The sequence below is a fragment of the Aotus nancymaae genome, unplaced genomic scaffold (assembly GCF_030222135.1).
Source record: "Aotus nancymaae isolate 86718 unplaced genomic scaffold, 86718_ANA_hifiasm-v0.15.2.pri h1tg000081l, whole genome shotgun sequence".
Lineage (NCBI taxonomy): Eukaryota > Metazoa > Chordata > Mammalia > Primates > Aotidae > Aotus > Aotus nancymaae.
In genome coordinates this window covers 2,513,451-2,532,298 of record NW_026988496.1, presented here as the reverse complement: position 1 = coordinate 2,532,298, position 18,848 = coordinate 2,513,451, and the positions used below count along the sequence as shown (strand labels likewise).

General features: G+C 48.8%; 3 protein-coding genes across 4 annotated transcripts; all 3 read left to right on the top strand.

The window, feature by feature from the left end:
- The first annotated feature begins 789 nt into the window (after positions 1-789).
- Positions 790-5,156, top strand: LOC135271553 (arrestin-C-like). The gene is made up of 9 exons (XM_064368981.1): positions 790-844; positions 1,132-1,331; positions 1,483-1,542; positions 1,734-1,801; positions 2,463-2,598; positions 2,786-2,870; positions 3,136-3,208; positions 3,613-3,750; positions 5,069-5,156. Exons 1-9 carry the CDS (start codon positions 790-792, stop codon positions 5,154-5,156), a joined length of 903 nt encoding a protein of 300 aa, XP_064225051.1.
- A 1,824-nt stretch (positions 5,157-6,980) lies between these two features.
- Positions 6,981-9,797, top strand: LOC135271527 (ras-related protein Rab-41-like). Of its 2 annotated transcripts, none has more exons than XM_064368920.1 (8): positions 6,981-7,104; positions 7,299-7,354; positions 7,564-7,617; positions 8,039-8,144; positions 8,284-8,395; positions 8,722-8,815; positions 9,034-9,097; positions 9,374-9,797. In XM_064368920.1, exons 1-8 carry the CDS (start codon positions 6,981-6,983, stop codon positions 9,433-9,435), a joined length of 672 nt encoding a protein of 223 aa, XP_064224990.1. In that variant the 3' UTR covers positions 9,436-9,797. The 2 variants fall into 2 exon arrangements, with proteins under 2 accessions (XP_064224990.1, XP_064224989.1); XM_064368919.1 differs by having other exon boundaries at positions 7,296-7,354.
- Positions 9,798-12,937: 3,140 nt separating this feature from the next.
- Positions 12,938-17,817, top strand: LOC135271552 (arrestin-C-like). The gene is made up of 11 exons (XM_064368980.1): positions 12,938-12,992; positions 13,281-13,480; positions 13,632-13,691; positions 13,883-13,950; positions 14,612-14,747; positions 14,935-15,019; positions 15,285-15,357; positions 15,762-15,899; positions 17,218-17,301; positions 17,582-17,605; positions 17,757-17,817. Exons 1-11 carry the CDS (start codon positions 12,938-12,940, stop codon positions 17,815-17,817), a joined length of 984 nt encoding a protein of 327 aa, XP_064225050.1.
- The last annotated feature ends 1,031 nt before the right edge of the window (positions 17,818-18,848 follow it).

Genomic DNA, 18,848 nt, shown 5'->3' with positions numbered 1-18,848 from the left:
TGTTTCTGATGCTACAGCAAAATACGTGAGACTAGGTAATTTAAAAGAACAGAAATTTATTTTCTCACGATTCTGAAAGGTAGGAAGTCCAACATCAAGGCCCCAGCAGGTGCAGTTGTGTGATGAGGGCTGCTCTCTGCTTCCAAGATGGTGCATTATTGCTGCATCCTCCGGAGCGGGGGAGCATTGTGACCTCACGTGGCAGAAGGTGGAAGGGCAAACGGTGTCCTATCTAAGGGCCTTCATCCAGTTCATGAAGGGATTCATGAACAAAGAAGGCCCATGATCTAATCATTTCTTGATGGTCATCGTGATACCATCTCCTGAATTACAGAGAGGACACATACAAGCCATGGCATTCCATCAAGTTCCAGTTCATGTGTTTTAACTTTGGTTTAGTAGCCCATGTTGTAAATATGCCACAAATGTTTTACTCATTCTCCTGCTGATAGATATTTAGATTATCTCCAGGTTTATGTTCTGACAAACATTGATGCGGTGGCCATCGTCATAGGTATCTCTTTGTAAACATGAACAAAAGCTCCTTTAAAGTCAAATTATTAGGTCATACACTACGAGCAGGTTTAATTCTACTGGATAATCCCAAATAGATTTTCAAATTAGTTGCATTAATACTCCCACGAGCAGTATGTAACAACTCTTCTGTTCCACATCTTCATCAACACGTAGTGTTGTCAGACGTAGAACTTTTCGACAATCTGATGGGTGTGAAATCTTACCTGGTTGTGCATTTAATTTGCATTTATCTGATTACTAATGAGACTAAACATGTTTTCCTGTGTCATTGAGCATGCCTTCACCTTCTTTGTACGCTATGACACTGGTCCATCATTCTTGTTGATGTGTGATGTGCTTACATATTTTGGATGTTAACCTCCTGTGTACTATATGTGTTGCAAAGATTTTTCTCCCAGTCTTTCCTATTTTACTTGTTTATAAAGACACTGAATATAAATCTTACTGCAGTCAAATGTGTTAATAGCGGGTTTTTTTTTTGCCGCCACGGTCTTTCGATCATGTGACATCACCTCTCTGCGTCTTCTTCACCCAGTTAAGATTCCCCTTCCCACTCAGGCCTGACAGGCCACTCTCTTCCTCCTTCGCCTGCAGTGTTTGTCATGTTGACATGTGCCTTTCGCTATGGCCGTGATGACTTGGATGTGATTGGTCTGACATTCCGGAAAGATCTGTATGTGCAGACCCTGCAAGTGGTCCCAGCTGAATCCACCAGCCCTCAGGGGGCCCTCACGGTCCTACAGGAGCGACTGCTGCACAAGCTAGGGGCCAATGCCTACCCCTTTACCCTGCAGGTACTGACCCCAAGCCCTGGGCAGGCAAGGTTTCCAGGGAAGATTAAGAGAGAGAGCTCAAGAAGGGCAACAAGGGAGAGGGGTCCCTAGTTTTCTTGTATCGGTTTGAATTCTTTTCTACTCCTTTCCTGACCTCTTTTTTGTCCCCTAGATGGTGACCAACCTGCCCTGTTCTGTGACACTGCAGCCAGGTCCTGAAGATGCAGGCAAGGTGCGGATGGAGGACTGGGTTCTAAGAAAGAGGGATAGATGGTAGTTCCAGGTAGAGGAACAGTGGGACAAACAGTCAAGACTGGAGAGAAATGGACAGCTAAGGAAGGAGGTCAGGCATTTTCTTATAGGCCCACGGGGAAGGGAGGACAGCACTGGAAATGAGCTCTCTTTGCCCCTGTCCCTTTACAGCCCTGTGGGATTGACTTTGAGGTGAAGAGTTTCTGTGCTGAAAACCCGGAGGAGACAGTCTCCAAGAGGTATTCTCTGGTTCTCCCCCAAAGTCCTTGCATCCAGCCTGTCCCAGGAAGCAGATCCTGCTCTGGTGACAGAAATGGCCCAAGTTTCAACCTCCACAGCATCGTCGCCACCAGTGACGCCCGTTTCTGAGGCCCCTCAGACTTCTCCTCTTTGCTCTAGGGCAAGGGTCAGCAAACTTTTGTGTACGGTCCAAAAAATAACTATTTGGGTTGTGTGGGCCGTGTAGTCTCTGTTGCAACTACCCAACTCTGCTGTTGCAGTGCAAACGCAGCCGTAGGTAGTACAGAAAAGAATGAGTGTGGCTGTGTGTCCGACAGAACTTTGTTTATGGACACTGAAATTTGAATTTCGTGTAATATCCACATGTCGTAAAATACTATTGCTCCTTGATTTATTTCAACCATTTATAAATGTAATATAACCGTTATCAGTTCGTGGACCATAGGAAAACAGGCGACAGGCCAGATTTGGCCAGTGGGCCGTAGCTTACCAACCTTTGGTCTACATACTTACATTAAGGGTCTAGAGGAGTTCTCTGACGGGGGGGCCTTCCTCTATTCCCATTCTTAAGCAAGGGTTGGGCTGTGGGGGTGGCATGGGAGAGGTCTGCGGGTCTCCCCGCAGGAGGATGCTTTAGCTGATGCGTTGGTCTCTGCTCAGAGACTATGTGCAACTGGTTGTCCGGAAAGTACAGTTTGCGCCACCGGAGGCAGGACCTGGCCCCTCAGCCCAGACCGTCCGCCGCTTCCTTCTGTCAGCTCAGCCCCTACAACTCCAGGCCTGGATGGACAGGGAGGTTTGTGACCCGCACTTCCGGCCTCCTACCCCAGCGCCCCCTCTGATGCCCATTCTTCACTGATATCCTACTTGGGCAGGCAGAGATGGGAGCCAGGGTGGCAAGAGTGCTAAGGAAACAGGGTTTATAGGTCTCCATCTGTGCATTCTTCCTCCAGCCTGGACATGGGTCCCTCCTCCTGCTTTAGGTTCACCACCACGGAGAACCCATCTCTGTCAATGTTTCTATCAACAACTCCACCAACAAGGTCATCAAAAAAATCAGGATTTCCGGTGAGTTTCTCTTCCCATCCCTCCGCACCTGGTCCCAAAGCCACAGGTCTTTTTCCACAATTGTGCCTCACTTACCTGTCTGCATTCATGTAGGCTTTCCCTCTATCACACACTTGTCAAAATGCACATCTCGTTTTGTCACTGACCGCATCTTACTGCGTGACGTATAGTGTACCTGTGTATAAGGTCACCTCTGAGGACAGTAAGCTGGGGTCTCAAAAATGACTGGTTGATTATAATCACGTGCTTTTCCCGGCTTGTTCAGTCGACCAGGTCACTGATGTGGTCCTGTATTCACTAGACAAGTACTCCAAGACTGTGTTCATTCAGGAATTCACGTGAGCTGGCACTGGGGCTGGGGTCAAAGAGCTAAAGGGTCGGGTGTTGGGAAGAGGTCCGGTAGGCGGGTGAGAAGGTGGGAAGAACAAAAGGGAGGGGAAGTTCCAAAGAATGGGGAAGTTCAAGATGAAGGCTATAGTAGAGAATGGGAGGGATTCCCAAGACAACGGGATGGAGGGGACAAAACTTACCCCCAGGAGTCCCATCACAATGCTGAGCGAGGGCAGAAGCGTAAGGATTTCCCACCAGAATGCATTTCTCCCAGTCTTCACAGTTAAACATGTTACCTCTCTGGGATACTCCAGTAGGTTCTCATACAATCTTGTACAAGATACTCTCGGGAGTAAAAGTGTACTTCATAGGCAAACCCAGTCTAAATCCTTCACTTGTTCGTCTTTCAAAGGGACACTATACCTGCTAATTCCAACTTCTCCAGGAGCTTTGCAGTAACCCCAATCCTGGCTGCCAGCTGCCAGAAACGGGGCCTGGCACTGGATGGGAAACTCAAGCATGAGGATACCAACCTGGCCTGTAGCACGATGTAAGCTCAAATGTAACTCTCAGCCTCCATTTCCTACCCCTCGATCATTCCACATGCTGCATATACAGCTCTGAGGTTTCATCTTCAGTGAAGCCTACCTGTTTTTAAACTGTCTCTAGGGCAGTGTTCACAGACCCCTCCAGGCCCGCGGGCCAGCAGCAAGCTCAGTAATGCCCATGGGACCAACGGCAGGCTTAGGTCAGAGGCGGAAAGAAAGGAAAACACGGAGAGGAAGACAATCCTTACGTTGTATAAGATTTCACAGTGCACCGAGGTCCTAACATATGTACTATGTCATCTTTGTGAGAATCCCACCAACGTAGCCTGGATAGAATCCCACCAAAGTAGCCTGTTCTTACTCCCTTTTACACTTAAGGACCCTGAGGCTCAGACAGAAGAAGGAACTGGTTTAAGGTGGCATGGCTGATAAGAGGTAGAGGCAGACAGGATTTTATCACATGTCCTCCGGCTCTGAATATTGTGATCTCTAGAGAATCCACTCTCTAGAAAAGACGAAAATGCGGTAGAAGCCTAGGAGATGAGAAATGGAGAAAAAGGAGGACAACGAAGGAAAAGGATGCAACAGAAATTAATAGAATCCTAGGAAGTCATTCACTTGGTCCCGTCCCTCGGAGGCCATAGCCTTAGGTGTGTCTCCCAGCAAAAATCACCTGCCAGCATCTTATAAGTGTAATGCCTCCATCTCTCCCCACGGCTTATCAATCAAGCAGCTATAGACTGCTATCGCTGGGAATCTCCTTAGAAATCATCCAAGCAGCGTTATTTTATATGTAAGAGATCAGCAGCACAGAGCAATGACGAGATTTTTCCCAAGCTCCCTGGAGCAGGTAGAATGAGCTAGATCTTAAAACATGTGAAGGATCTGGTTACCAACAGACAAAACACAGGAGCATTCTATACTGGGAACACAGCATGGGCAAAGGCTAGAAGATGGGAATCCACATGGCATGTTCTGATCACGGAGAGAAGATGGGTCTGCTTAGGTTGCATTCAGCAGTTAGGGCAGAAAAGGTTAGAGAGGCTAGATAGGGCAAGATTGTTAGGGTCTTGAAAGTCAGGCAGAGTAGTTGTTCTATTCAAAAGGTAGGCTCCTGAGCAGAGGGTGACGTGGTAAAACTGAATGTTGGGGAGAGAAATGTGGTCTCCATGGGTAGGAGAGCTTAGAGCCTGGGAGATCTTCTGGGAGAAGACTAAATGTTATAGGGTGTGGTGATGGGAATGCGTGAGAAGAAACTGGGGACTGAACGAATTCTCCTAATGCCCCTACACACCCCCAAACGAATACTACAAACTCCAGTATTAGACCGGGAATGGACAAAGAGTGGCTGGGGATCCTGGTGTCCTACAAAGTCAGAGTCAACCTGATGGTGTCCTGTGGCGAGTAAGTGAGGGTTCTGGGTCTGTCTGGGCAGGGGCTAAGGAGTCAAGGGCTTTTCGCCTCTCTTTTTCTCCCAGTTAGATGGACCCAATCACACCATTCCTCACCCCTTCTCACAGACCAGGTTCCCAAACCTGTGAGCTCAGCGAACAAGTCACTTTCCCTTCCAGAAACCCATTCTGTGGCTGGCTCATTAGGGCTTATGATCCCTCATTCCCTATTAAAACTATGTTGCCCCTTCTCTATTTGCTGCTAGTAATTTTGGGTGTCATTCTACCCACAGCATCCTAGGAGACCTGACGGCCAGGTAAGAGACTGTGGGGTGGGGGGACATGGGCAAGAAGAGGAGGACAAGGGAGGGTCTGAGGGCATCCAAAGACTGGAAACCTAAGGGAGGGAGGTTCAGGGGTTGGGCTTGTAGAGAGATGAGATGTCACTCCACATTGGGATCCTTGCAGTGATGTTGGTGTGGAGCTACCCTTGGTCCTGATCCACCCGAAGCCATCTCATGGTGAGTGATCAGGAGGAACTCACAGGAAGGGTTTTCCTGAGGGCTGAGGTCCAAGGCGTTCTGATCTCATGAATTGGAGACGCGCAGTTTGGCTGTGGATGGAACAGCAATAGGCAGGCTGGGTGTCTAGGTTTTCGGGGGAAGTGTGTGTGTCCTGTGTGCTGGGGAGGAAGGCTTGGAAAGGGAGGGAAAAGGGTAAACATACTTCTTCAGGGAACCGAAGAACCCCTAATCAGCATCAGCTCCATCTTTTTTTTTCCTTCCCCCTCCATGCTTGCTGCAGAGGCCGCTAGGTAAATGGAATAGGAGACTGGGAAGCCCCATTCCCCTCTTCCCATTGCCACTCTCCACGCTATGACGATGGAAATGTGAAAATGCTTTTCCAGGGTGCTTTAAATACAGGTCCAGTGTAAACATACGGCTTAGCTTCGTGTCACAGTTCGGTGCTTTTCATATGCCCTCTGTTCCCTTTCTGCATACCCCACCTTCCTGCCCCTTTCGTCTTTCATTCTTTGATACCTTCCCACTTCCCACTCCTCATCCTTATTTCCCTTCCAGTGCTCCTGGGGAACTCTTGTGCTGGGAAATTTGGGAGGGAACGAAAGGAAACAAGCCAGAGTGGGTGATGGAGGATGGGGGGGCATCAAGACGGGGCCAAGGAGCCCAGCTGGGAAGCAGGGAGGGCATCACTTTTCTGGGATAAGGAAAAAACAGTGGACACGGAGGACACCCAGAAAGGGGTTCCTAATCCTCTGTTCTCTTTTGCTGCTTCTGCAAGCTCTGAGGACATAGTCATCGAGGAGTTCACGCGGAAAGGCGAGGAGGAGAGCCAGAAGGCTGTGGAGGCGGAGGGAGACGAGGAGAGCTGAGCACCTTGCTCTGGTGCCCGTCTGTGTGGGAGCCCCCACTGTAACACTCTAATAAATCAGCTTGTTCAGATGTGCGGGGTGATCTCTTGCCTATTTCCTCCAACTGGAGGGTGATGGAACTACTGAGAATGGCCTTCCCTTCCCCCTCCCCTTCACTGTGATTACATTACACTTAGCCCGTGTTTTCCCTACGCTGACCCCCATTTCTCTCTGACACCGTCAGTGGCCATCCCTGTCTCCACCCCATGACCCCACTGGAACGGTCATAGGATCGCTCTGAACACGAGGAGCAGCGCGAGCTGCCAGGAGCGGGGGGCCGAGGGGGCGTGGCCACGCCCAGGCGTCCGTGCCAAGCCAATGGCCGTGAGCCGACGTCGGTAGAGCGCCGAGTGACGTCAGGCGGCACAGGCTGCGCGCCGGAGGCCATTTTGGCTGCCACCTACCTGACGGGATGTCTGCCTTCGGTCACCGCGAGGCCTGGATGGAGGCCGGAGACCCTGGCCTCAACGCTGCCGAAGGACCGCAATACCAGTCTCTGTGCAAAGCTAAACTCGTATTCCTGGGAGAGCCGAGCGGTGCGGGTCTGGGTTGGGCTTTGGGGACAGGAAGGTGTGAATGGTATTAAATGGGGTGGGACTTTCTCCGGGGAATCGAGTTCCTCCTCGTTGGGAAACGTTGGAGTGGGAGGAGGAGGGAGGGCTCATAGAAACTTTGAGGGGAGAAAGGGCACCCAAGGCGACGATTGGCCTGCTTATCCCCCTCACAGTAGGGAAGACATCCATCATCACCCGCTTCATGTACGACAGCTTCGGCGGCACCTTCCAGGTAAGCCCGCCGCCGAGCCCCATGGTACATTTTAGCCCGTCTTCTTGGCGGACTCACCTGGAGGTTCTCCTCCTCAAGGTTATGTATTGTACGGTTGGGAAGTGGAGCCAGGACATTTTCCTAAACGGTCCTTCTCCACTTCGGATTCTCAGACTGCCTCATGTTGGGAATAGAGGGAATGCTGGAGAGTACCTGACTTTCTTTTGCAGGCAACTGTTGGAATTGACTTCTTGTCTAAGACCATGTACTTGGAGGACCGAATAGTGAGTGTTTACTCTCATACCGCTAACCCTACAGCAGCCCCTTCAGCCTATTCCTCACAGTAGGGTAGCACCATCAAAAAAAAAAAAACGGAAGCCTCTTCAAATTACCAAGCCCTGTGAGGTTTCTTCTTCTGTCTGCCTTCATCTAATCTCCAATTGTACCATCCGTAAAGTCCAAGAGACCTTGAATCCTTAAATCTGCTGTGCTATGGGGTCTTCCTGAATCAAATCAGTATATTAAAATTGGTTGCACCTGTCCTAGGACTATAGGCCACTTGGTTTCAGGCCACAGCAGCCACTTCTCAGGGACCCAGTCTCCCTGACTTTTTATATTCTGCCTTTACTAGGTTTGATCTTTTTACAAAGGCTAGTTTCTTTTCTACATTTCCCCACCTTCTTCCTAAACATTTGTTTTACGCAGGTTCAGCTGCAGCTATGGGACACAGCTGGCCAGGAGCGCTTTCACAGCCTGATTCCTAGCTACATTCGTGGTTCAACTATTGCAGTGGTTGTCTATGACGTCACAAGTGGGTGTTGTGCAATGTTTTATTTGAAAAGGGGATTATAAAGGAAGTGACAGGGAGACCGATACAATTAGCAGAGAGGAATGGTTCCCTCCAAATCTCTACTAAATGTTTCAACACTCTGCCACATGTTCCCTTGCAGACATCAATTCTTTTAAGGAGACAGATAAGTGGGTAGAACATGTTCGAGCAGAAAGAGGTGACGATGTTGTCATCATGTTGGTGGGTAACAAGATTGATTTGAATGATAAAAGGTACAGTATAACTACAACTTCTTCTGGCATACCTAAAATTCAGTCTCTATGGGGAGGGTCGACCGTGCTCTGTTTACTTGGGGAGGAGTTACCCTGGCTCCCTGTGCCCCCCCAGCAGCCGTGCAGGAGGGGAAGGACGAGGACACGTCCCATTAGGGCACGAGGATATGTGGGGGGTAGAGGAGAGAGTCCCCACGCTGTAATCAGAAGGATCATAGGTTTAAGGCTTCTAGGGTTCCTTGCCATAAGTAAGCATCATTACACCTCAGAAGACTGTATCCCTGTCCACTAACTCTGGTCCTTTTCATCACTTCTAATTTGTGCAGACAAGTCACTGCAGAAGAGGGTGAAGAAAAATCCAGAAACCTCAATGTGATGTTTATTGAGACCAGTGCCAAAACCAGTTACAACGTGGACAAGGTAATCGTTGTTTCTTTGTATGATACTTTAATTACACTCTGTGTGTAGCTACCACCACTGTTTACTCTTTGGGATACCTTTGGCTTGTCCTTTGTGGGGTGGAGGGCAAGGTTCGTCTCCCATCATGTAGCCCAAAGGCCCTGAATTATCCCAGCCTCTGAACCTGACCTTGTTTTCTTCCTTTCTTTTTTGGTCACCTTTCACACGCACACTCACAGCTGTTCCGGTGTGTGGCTTCTGCCCTTCCTTCCGCAAGTACTTCACCTCCACCTAAAGAGAGGCGTATCCTTTTTCCTACGTTTGCTGGGGTAGGGAGTATACGCGTAGGGAAGGTAAGTTTCCTTTGTTGAGGTGATGCCTGGGTGGTACTTAAGGGTTTCCTGGGTGGTAGTTAAGGTTTGGACTAACTTTAGCCCAAAGTAGTTCCTTGGTTTGCCTTTAGGTGAGGGGGATTGTAAGATCAGAATTCCTCTTCTACATCTCCTAGAAGCTGACCCTGGGTGCTGAGATTTGACTCCAGTCACCTCACTGTATTAGCTTCCTTACCACACGCTTCAGCAGTTGAAATCCAAGTGGAGTCCTTCGAGGAGTCAGGCAACAGAAACTACTGTTCCCAGTGACAGCTTAGGCTTTCTCTGCCTCATTTCCTGGGTTTCTTGCATCTGGGCTTGCCACACCAGTTCTCCCCCACCTCGTTTTATGATACATGGCCGCTTACTCTCTTCCAATTCCTAGCCTTGGGGTAAAAACGGAACCCCTGACAGTGCTATCATATTTTACTGACTGCATCTCACAGCTACTGGGCAGAAGCTTCTTGCGGCGCCTGGGAGTTCTACCTTACCTTCTCAGATGGGTAAAAGACATCTATAGAGAATACAGTTCTACAGCAGCTGACATACTTCGAAGGCAGATGCAATTCAATCTCCAGTTTGTTGTTGTTTTTCACCTACACCGTCAATAAATGACTGGTCCTTTAACATAAGGCTCCTACTGTTTGTGCTTCCTCCACACTACACCTATATTTTCACAATGTAATCATCTCATGTTGGTGCCCCGGCAGAACCAATCCATGTGTCTCAATTGAGAACCAATTTACAGAGGGAGGGTTTCTGCGTCTTACGCCCCCGGAACCTGGATGGGACTCTGTACCATGGTTTCCGTTTCTCTTAGATGAATTGTTTTTGACCTGTTCACCATAGGGATAGTCTTGGACCTCAGCATTCAGCCGAGTGAGCCAATGTGCCTTTATGGATGTAACCAAGCTACCATTTTCTTTCTCTGGTGGCCAGTGGGATTGGGTAGGGATCAGCAAACAGGAGCGTAGAACGGGATTTCCCAGGAAGCATAGAGACAGCTCCATTAATTCTACCTCCAGCTCTGCTGTCAAGGGATGTTGCCACCTAACAATAGCACTGAGGCTCTAGAAGAGGTATCTCAGTGGAGCTGGGGTCGGATATATAGGAAGAACCAGGACTTCCTCATATAGTACAGCACTACTATTTAGAACAGTGTTTCCTATATTTGAAGACTGACTTATTAACTTTGTTGATTTAGAAATCCAGATATCCAGACTCCACCTCAGACCAACAGAATCATTGTCCAGTGGAAGGGCGTATGCATATATATTTAAGCTCCCCAGGATTCTTTCAAGGCAGATTTTGGCTCTTCATCACAGGGGTTCATCACCCTATAACACACTAGAAATCTTTTTTTCTTTATATTCTGAGCCACACTCTCACTGTGTCACCCACACTGGAGGGCAGTGGTACGATCTCGGCTCACTGCAACCTCAGCCTCATGGGCTCAAATGGTCCTCCTGCCTCAGCCTCCCGAGTACCTGGGATTACAGGCACGTGACACCACGCCCGTCTCACTTTTGTATTTTTAGTAGACACAGTGTTTGACCATGTGGGCCAGGCTGGTCTCAAAACTACTGGCCTCAAGTGATCCGCCCGCCTCGGCCTCCCAGAGTGCTGGGATCACAGGCGCAAACCACAGTGTCTGGCCTCCAAAGGAATACCTTAGACATCAACTCCTCACGACTGTCCTGTGAGTTAAGTTGTGCACCTATGACCCTGGAGTTTGGAGTTACACGGGCTTGGATTGAAATCCTGAGCCATTGCTTGACAGCACTCAGCTCCCTTTTCGTACCTGTAAAGTGGAGATAACAACATGTGAGAGGGTTAGTTTGAGGTCTAAATAGAATTTATAGAACTACTAGAGCGGTCCTATTCTTGACAGGTGTAATAACTGAGACCCGGAGAACTCAAGGGGTTTGTGCAGGTCCTAGTCAAGTCCACGTGTTCTGACCCTAAGTATTATTGTTTCTCTCTTTCATGATAAAATATTTCAGGCATAGAGAATTATGTCAGGAATATTCTGTAAAAATTACCAAGCTTTAATAAGAATGACAGAAACAAACGAAAGCCTCCTGCGTGCCCTTCCCTGATCCAGTTTACCTTCCTCCCTCCCTAGTTACTTCTCCTCCTGCTCTCCTCCGTCCACAGATGACCACTATCCTGAATTTGGTGTTTAGTATTCTCTCAATGGCTCCATTCTTGTACTCCATATTTAAGTGTGTATGATGAACTTTGATATCATCCTATCTGCTTTCAAACCTTTTTCTTTTGTTTTCTTTTTTGAAATGAAGTCTCATGCTGTCGCCCAGGCTGGAGTGCAGTGGCACGATGTGGGCTCACTGCAACCTCCGCCTATGGGCTTCAAGCAATTCTCCTGCCTCAGCCTCCCGAGTAGCTGGGATTACAGGCACCCGCCACCACACCCAGCTAATTTTTGTATTTTCAGTAGAGACCGGGTTTCACCATCATGGCCAGGCTGGTCTTGAACTCCTGACCTCTGATCCACCCACCCTGGCTCCCAAAGTGCTGGGATTACAGGCATGAGCCACTGTGCCTGGCCGCTTTGAAACTTTATATAAACAGTAACATAGTGTACCTATCATTCTGCAGCTACATTTGTTTGTTCAGTAGCTTCCCCCTTTTCTTTTCCAGACAGTCTTGCTCTGTCACCCAGGCTGGAGTGCAATGGTGCAATCTCAGCTACTGCAACCTCTGCCTCCCAGGTTCAAGCAATTATCCTGCCTCAGCCTCCCAAGTAGCTGGAATTACAGGTGCACACCACCATGCCTGGCTAATTTTTGTGTTTTAGTGGAGACAGGTTTTCGCCATGTTGGTCAGGCTCGTCTTGATCTCCAGTCCTCAAGCGATCTGCTGCCTAGGCATCCCAAAGTGCTGGGATTACAGGCGTCAGCTACCACACCGGGCCTGGTTCAATAGTTTTTGAGATTTAAGCATGTTGACACGGGTCTTAGTCTGTTTCTGATGCTACAGCAAAATACGTGAGACTAGGTAATTTAAAAGAACAGAAATTTATTTTCTCACGATTCTGAAAGGTAGGAAGTCCAACATCAAGGCCCCAGCAGGTGCAGTTGTGTGATGAGGGCTGCTCTCTGCTTCCAAGATGGTGCATTATTGCTGCATCCTCCGGAGCGGGGGAGCATTGTGACCTCACGTGGCAGAAGGTGGAAGGGCAAACGGTGTCCTATCTAAGGGCCTTCATCCAGTTCATGAAGGGATTCATGAACAAAGAAGGCCCATGATCTAATCATTTCTTGATGGCCATCGTGATACCATCTCCTGAATTACAGAGAGGACACATACAAGCCATGGCATTCCATCAAGTTCCAGTTCATGTGTTTTAACTTTGGTTTAGTAGCCCATGTTGTAAATATGCCACAAATGTTTTACTCATTCTCCTGCTGATAGATATTTAGATTATCTCCAGGTTTATGTTCTGACAAACATTGATGCGGTGGCCATCGTCATAGGTATCTCTTTGTAAACATGAACAAAAGCTCCTTTAAAGTCAAATTATTAGGTCATACACTACGAGCAGGTTTAATTCTACTGGATAATCCCAAATAGATTTTCAAATTAGTTGCATTAATACTCCCACGAGCAGTATGTAACAACTCTTCTGTTCCACATCTTCATCAACACGTAGTGTTGTCAGACGTAGAACTTTTCGACAATCTGATGGGTGTGAAATCTTACCTGGTTGTGCATTTAATTTGCATTTATCTGATTACTAATGAGACTAAACATGTTTTCCTGTGTCATTGAGCATGCCTTCACCTTCTTTGTACGCTATGACACTGGTCCATCATTCTTGTTGATGTGTGATGTGCTTACATATTTTGGATGTTAACCTCCTGTGTACTATATGTGTTGCAAAGATTTTTCTCCCAGTCTTTCCTATTTTACTTGTTTATAAAGACACTGAATATAAATCTTACTGCAGTCAAATGTGTTAATAGCGGGTTTTTTTTTTTGCCGCCACGGTCTTTCGATCATGTGACATCACCTCTCTGCGTCTTCTTCACCCAGTTAAGATTCCCCTTCCCACTCAGGCCTGACAGGCCACTCTCTTCCTCCTTCGCCTGCAGTGTTTGTCATGTTGACATGTGCCTTTCGCTATGGCCGTGATGACTTGGATGTGATTGGTCTGACATTCCGGAAAGATCTGTATGTGCAGACCCTGCAAGTGGTCCCAGCTGAATCCACCAGCCCTCAGGGGGCCCTCACGGTCCTACAGGAGCGACTGCTGCACAAGCTAGGGGCCAATGCCTACCCCTTTACCCTGCAGGTACTGACCCCAAGCCCTGGGCAGGCAAGGTTTCCAGGGAAGATTAAGAGAGAGAGCTCAAGAAGGGCAACAAGGGAGAGGGGTCCCTAGTTTTCTTGTATCGGTTTGAATTCTTTTCTACTCCTTTCCTGACCTCTTTTTTGTCCCCTAGATGGTGACCAACCTGCCCTGTTCTGTGACACTGCAGCCAGGTCCTGAAGATGCAGGCAAGGTGCGGATGGAGGACTGGGTTCTAAGAAAGAGGGATAGATGGTAGTTCCAGGTAGAGGAACAGTGGGACAAACAGTCAAGACTGGAGAGAAATGGACAGCTAAGGAAGGAGGTCAGGCATTTTCTTATAGGCCCACGGGGAAGGGAGGACAGCACTGGAAATGAGCTCTCTTTGCCCCTGTCCCTTTACAGCCCTGTGGGATTGACTTTGAGGTGAAGAGTTTCTGTGCTGAAAACCCGGAGGAGACAGTCTCCAAGAGGTATTCTCTGGTTCTCCCCCAAAGTCCTTGCATCCAGCCTGTCCCAGGAAGCAGATCCTGCTCTGGTGACAGAAATGGCCCAAGTTTCAACCTCCACAGCATCGTCGCCACCAGTGACGCCCGTTTCTGAGGCCCCTCAGACTTCTCCTCTTTGCTCTAGGGCAAGGGTCAGCAAACTTTTGTGTACGGTCCAAAAAATAACTATTTGGGTTGTGTGGGCCGTGTAGTCTCTGTTGCAACTACCCAACTCTGCTGTTGCAGTGCAAACGCAGCCGTAGGTAGTACAGAAAAGAATGAGTGTGGCTGTGTGTCCGACAGAACTTTGTTTATGGACACTGAAATTTGAATTTCGTGTAATATCCACATGTCGTAAAATACTATTGCTCCTTGATTTATTTCAACCATTTATAAATGTAATATAACCGTTATCAGTTCGTGGACCATAGGAAAACAGGCGACAGGCCAGATTTGGCCAGTGGGCCGTAGCTTACCAACCTTTGGTCTACATACTTACATTAAGGGTCTAGAGGAGTTCTCTGACGGGGGGGCCTTCCTCTATTCCCATTCTTAAGCAAGGGTTGGGCTGTGGGGGTGGCATGGGAGAGGTCTGCGGGTCTCCCCGCAGGAGGATGCTTTAGCTGATGCGTTGGTCTCTGCTCAGAGACTATGTGCGACTGGTTGTCCGGAAAGTACAGTTTGCGCCACCGGAGGCAGGACCTGGCCCCTCAGCCCAGACCGTCCGCCGCTTCCTTCTGTCAGCTCAGCCCCTACAACTCCAGGCCTGGATGGACAGGGAGGTTTGTGACCCGCACTTCCGGCCTCCTACCCCAGCGCCCCCTCTGATGCCCATTCTTCACTGATATCCTACTTGGGCAGGCAGAGATGGGAGCCAGGGTGGCAAGAGTGCTAAGGAAACAGGGTTTATAGGTCTCCATCTGTGCATTCTTCCTCCAGCCTGGACATGGGTCCCTCCTCCTGCTTTAGGTTCACCACCACGGAGAACCCATCTCTGTCAATGTTTCTATCAACAACTCCACCAACAAGGTCATCAAAAAAATCAGGATTTCCGGTGAGTTTCTCTTCCCATCCCTCCGCACCTGGTCCCAAAGCCACAGGTCTTTTTCCACAATTGTGCCTCACTTACCTGTCTGCATTCATGTAGGCTTTCCCTCTATCACACACTTGTCAAAATGCACATCTCGTTTTGTCACTGACCGCGTCTTACTGCGTGACGTATAGTGTACCTGTGTATAAGGTCACCTCTGAGGACAGTAAGCTGGGGTCTCAAAAATGACTGGTTGATTATAATCACGTGCTTTTCCCGGCTTGTTCAGTCGACCAGGTCACTGATGTGGTCCTGTATTCACTAGACAAGTACTCCAAGACTGTGTTCATTCAGGAATTCACGTGAGCTGGCACTGGGGCTGGGGTCAAAGAGCTAAAGGGTCGGGTGTTGGGAAGAGGTCCGGTAGGCGGGTGAGAAGGTGGGAAGAACAAAAGGGAGGGGAAGTTCCAAAGAATGGGGAAGTTCAAGATGAAGGCTATAGTAGAGAATGGGAGGGATTCCCAAGACAACGGGATGGAGGGGACAAAACTTACCCCCAGGAGCCCCATCACAATGCTGAGCGAGGGCAGAAGCGTAAGGATTTCCCACCAGAATGCATTTCTCCCAGTCTTCACAGTTAAACATGTTACCTCTCTGGGATACTCCAGTAGGTTCTCATACAATCTTGTACAAGATACTCTCGGGAGTAAAAGTGTACTTCATAGGCAAACCCAGTCTAAATCCTTCACTTGTTCGTCTTTCAAAGGGACACTATACCTGCTAATTCCAACTTCTCCAGGAGCTTTGCAGTAACCCCAATCCTGGCTGCCAGCTGCCAGAAACGGGGCCTGGCACTGGATGGGAAACTCAAGCATGAGGATACCAACCTGGCCTGTAGCACGATGTAAGCTCAAATGTAACTCTCAGCCTCCATTTCCTACCCCTCGATCATTCCACACGCTGCATATACAGCTCTGAGGTTTCATCTTCGGTGAAGCCTACCTGTTTTTAAACTGTCTCTAGGGCAGTGTTCACAGACCCCTCCAGGCCCGCGGGCCAGCAGCAAGCTCAGTAATGCCCATGGGACCAACGGCAGGCTTAGGTCAGAGGCGGAAAGAAAGGAAAACACGGAGAGGAAGACAATCCTTACGTTGTATAAGATTTCACAGTGCACCGAGGTCCTAACATATGTACTATGTCATCTTTGTGAGAATCCCACCAACGTAGCCTGGATAGAATCCCACCAAAGTAGCCTGTTCTTACTCCCTTTTACACTTAAGGACCCTGAGGCTCAGACAGAAGAAGGAACTGGTTTAAGGTGGCATGGCTGATAAGAGGTAGAGGCAGACAGGATTTTATCACATGTCCTCCGGCTCTGAATATTGTGATCTCTAGAGAATCCACTCTCTAGAAAAGACGAAAATGCGGTAGAAGCCTAGGAGATGAGAAATGGAGAAAAAGGAGGACAACGAAGGAAAAGGATGCAACAGAAATTAATAGAATCCTAGGAAGTCATTCACTTGGTCCCGTCCCTCGGAGGCCATAGCCTTAGGTGTGTCTCCCAGCAAAAATCACCTGCCAGCATCTTATAAGTGTAATGCCTCCATCTCTCCCCACGGCTTATCAATCAAGCAGCTATAGACTGCTATCGCTGGGAATCTCCTTAGAAATCATCCAAGCAGCGTTATTTTATATGTAAGAGATCAGCAGCACAGAGCAATGACGAGATTTTTCCCAAGCTCCCTGGAGCAGGTAGAATGAGCTAGATCTTAAAACATGTGAAGGATCTGGTTACCAACAGACAAAACACAGGAGCATTCTATACTGGGAACACAGCATGGGCAAAGGCTAGAAGATGGGAATCCACATGGCATGTTCTGATCACGGAGAGAAGATGGGTCTGCTTAGGTTGCATTCAGCAGTTAGGGCAGAAAAGGTTAGAGAGGCTAGATAGGGCAAGATTGTTAGGGTCTTGAAAGTCAGGCAGAGTAGTTGTTCTATTCAAAAGGTAGGCTCCTGAGCAGAGGGTGACGTGGTAAAACTGAATGTTGGGGAGAGAATTGTGGTCTCCATGGGTAGGAGAGCTTAGAGCCTGGGAGATCTTCTGGGAGAAGACTAAATGTTATAGGGTGTGGTGATGGGAATGCGTGAGAAGAAACTGGGGACTGAACGAATTCTCCTAATGCCCCTACACACCCCCAAACGAATACTACAAACTCCAGTATTAGACCGGGAATGGACAAAGAGTGGCTGGGGATCCTGGTGTCCTACAAAGTCAGAGTCAACCTGATGGTGTCCTGTGGCGGGTAAGTGAGGGTTCTGGGTCTGTCTGGGCAGGGGCTAAGGAGTCAAGGGCTTTTCGCCTCTCTTTTTCTCCCAGTTAGATGGACCCAATCACACCATTCCTCACCCCTTCTCACAGACCAGGTTCCCAAACCTGTGAGCTCAGCGAACAAGTCACTTTCCCTTCCAGAAACCCATTCTGTGGCTGGCTCATTAGGGCTTATGATCCCTCATTCCCTATTAAAACTATGTTGCCCCTTCTCTATTTGCTGCTAGTAATTTTGGGTGTCATTCTACCCACAGCATCCTAGGAGACCTGACGGCCAGGTAAGAGACTGTGGGGTGGGGGGACATGGGCAAGAAGAGGAGGACAAGGGAGGGTCTGAGGGCATCCAAAGACTGGAAACCTAAGGGAGGGAGGTTCAGGGGTTGGGCTTGTAGAGAGATGAGATGTCACTCCACATTGGGATCCTTGCAGTGATGTTGGTGTGGAGCTACCCTTGGTCCTGATCCACCCGAAGCCATCTCATGGTGAGTGATCAGGAGGAACTCACAGGAAGGGTTTTCCTGAGGGCTGAGGTCCAAGGCGTTCTGATCTCATGAATTGGAGACGCGCAGTTTGGCTGTGGATGGAACAGCAATAGGCAGGCTGGGTGTCTAGGTTTTCGGGGGAAGTGTGTGTGTCCTGTGTGCTGGGGAGGAAGGCTTGGAAAGGGAGGGAAAAGGGTAAACATACTTCTTCAGGGAACCGAAGAACCCCTAATCAGCATCAGCTCCATCTTTTTTTTTCCTTCCCCCTCCATGCTTGCTGCAGAGGCCGCTAGGTAAATGGAATAGGAGACTGGGAAGCCCCATTCCCCTCTTCCCATTGCCACTCTCCACGCTATGACGATGGAAATGTGAAAATGCTTTTCCAGGGTGCTTTAAATACAGGTCCAGTGTAAACATACGGCTTAGCTTCGTGTCACAGTTCGGTGCTTTTCATATGCCCTCTGTTCCCTTTCTGCATACCCCACCTTCCTGCCCCTTTCGTCTTTCATTCTTTGATACCTTCCCACTTCCCACTCCTCATCCTTATTTCCCTTCCAGTGCTCCTGGGGAACTCTTGTGCTGGGAAATTTGGGAGGGAACGAAAGGAAACAAGCCAGAGTGGGTGATGGAGGATGGGGGGGCATCAAGACGGGGCCAAGGAGCCCAGCTGGGAAGCAGGGAGGGCATCACTTTTCTGGGATAAGGAAAAAACAGTGGACACGGAGGACACCCAGAAAGGGGTTCCTAATCCTCTGTTCTCTTTTGCTGCTTCTGCAAGCTCTGAGGACATAGTCATCGAGGAGTTCACGCGGAAAGGCGAGGAGGAGAGCCAGAAGGCTGTGGAGGCGGAGGGAGACGAGGAGAGCTGAGCACCTTGCTCTGGTGCCCGTCTGTGTGGGAGCCCCCACTGTAACACTCTAATAAATCGGCTTGTTCAGATGTGCGTGGTGATCTCTTGCCTATTTCCTCCAACTGGAGGGTGATGGAACTACTGAGAATGGCCTTCCCTTCCCCCTCCCCTTCACTGTGATTACATTAC

What these genes read in the sequence shown, in the direction of transcription:
- LOC135271553 (XM_064368981.1), top strand. Translation starts at nt 790, where the DNA reads ATGTTTTCCTGTGTCATTGAGCATGCCTTCACCTTCTTTGTACGCTAT. An exon ending in GTCCTGAAGATGCAGGCAAG is followed by an intron (nt 1,543 to 1,733) that starts GTGCGGATGGAG and finishes GTCCCTTTACAG; the next exon opens with CCCTGTGGGATTGACTTTGA. An exon ending in AACCTGGCCTGTAGCACGAT is followed by an intron (nt 3,751 to 5,068) that starts GTAAGCTCAAAT and finishes TACAAACTCCAG; the next exon opens with TATTAGACCGGGAATGGACA.
- LOC135271527 (XM_064368919.1), top strand. Translation starts at nt 6,981, where the DNA reads ATGTCTGCCTTCGGTCACCGCGAGGCCTGGATGGAGGCCGGAGACCCT. An exon ending in ATTCCTGGGAGAGCCGAGCG is followed by an intron (nt 7,105 to 7,295) that starts GTGCGGGTCTGG and finishes TCCCCCTCACAG; the next exon opens with TAGGGAAGACATCCATCATC. An exon ending in CCAGTTACAACGTGGACAAG is followed by an intron (nt 8,816 to 9,033) that starts GTAATCGTTGTT and finishes GCACACTCACAG; the next exon opens with CTGTTCCGGTGTGTGGCTTC.
- LOC135271552 (XM_064368980.1), top strand. Translation starts at nt 12,938, where the DNA reads ATGTTTTCCTGTGTCATTGAGCATGCCTTCACCTTCTTTGTACGCTAT. An exon ending in CTGATGGTGTCCTGTGGCGG is followed by an intron (nt 17,302 to 17,581) that starts GTAAGTGAGGGT and finishes TTCTACCCACAG; the next exon opens with CATCCTAGGAGACCTGACGG. An exon ending in CTAGGAGACCTGACGGCCAG is followed by an intron (nt 17,606 to 17,756) that starts GTAAGAGACTGT and finishes GGATCCTTGCAG; the next exon opens with TGATGTTGGTGTGGAGCTAC.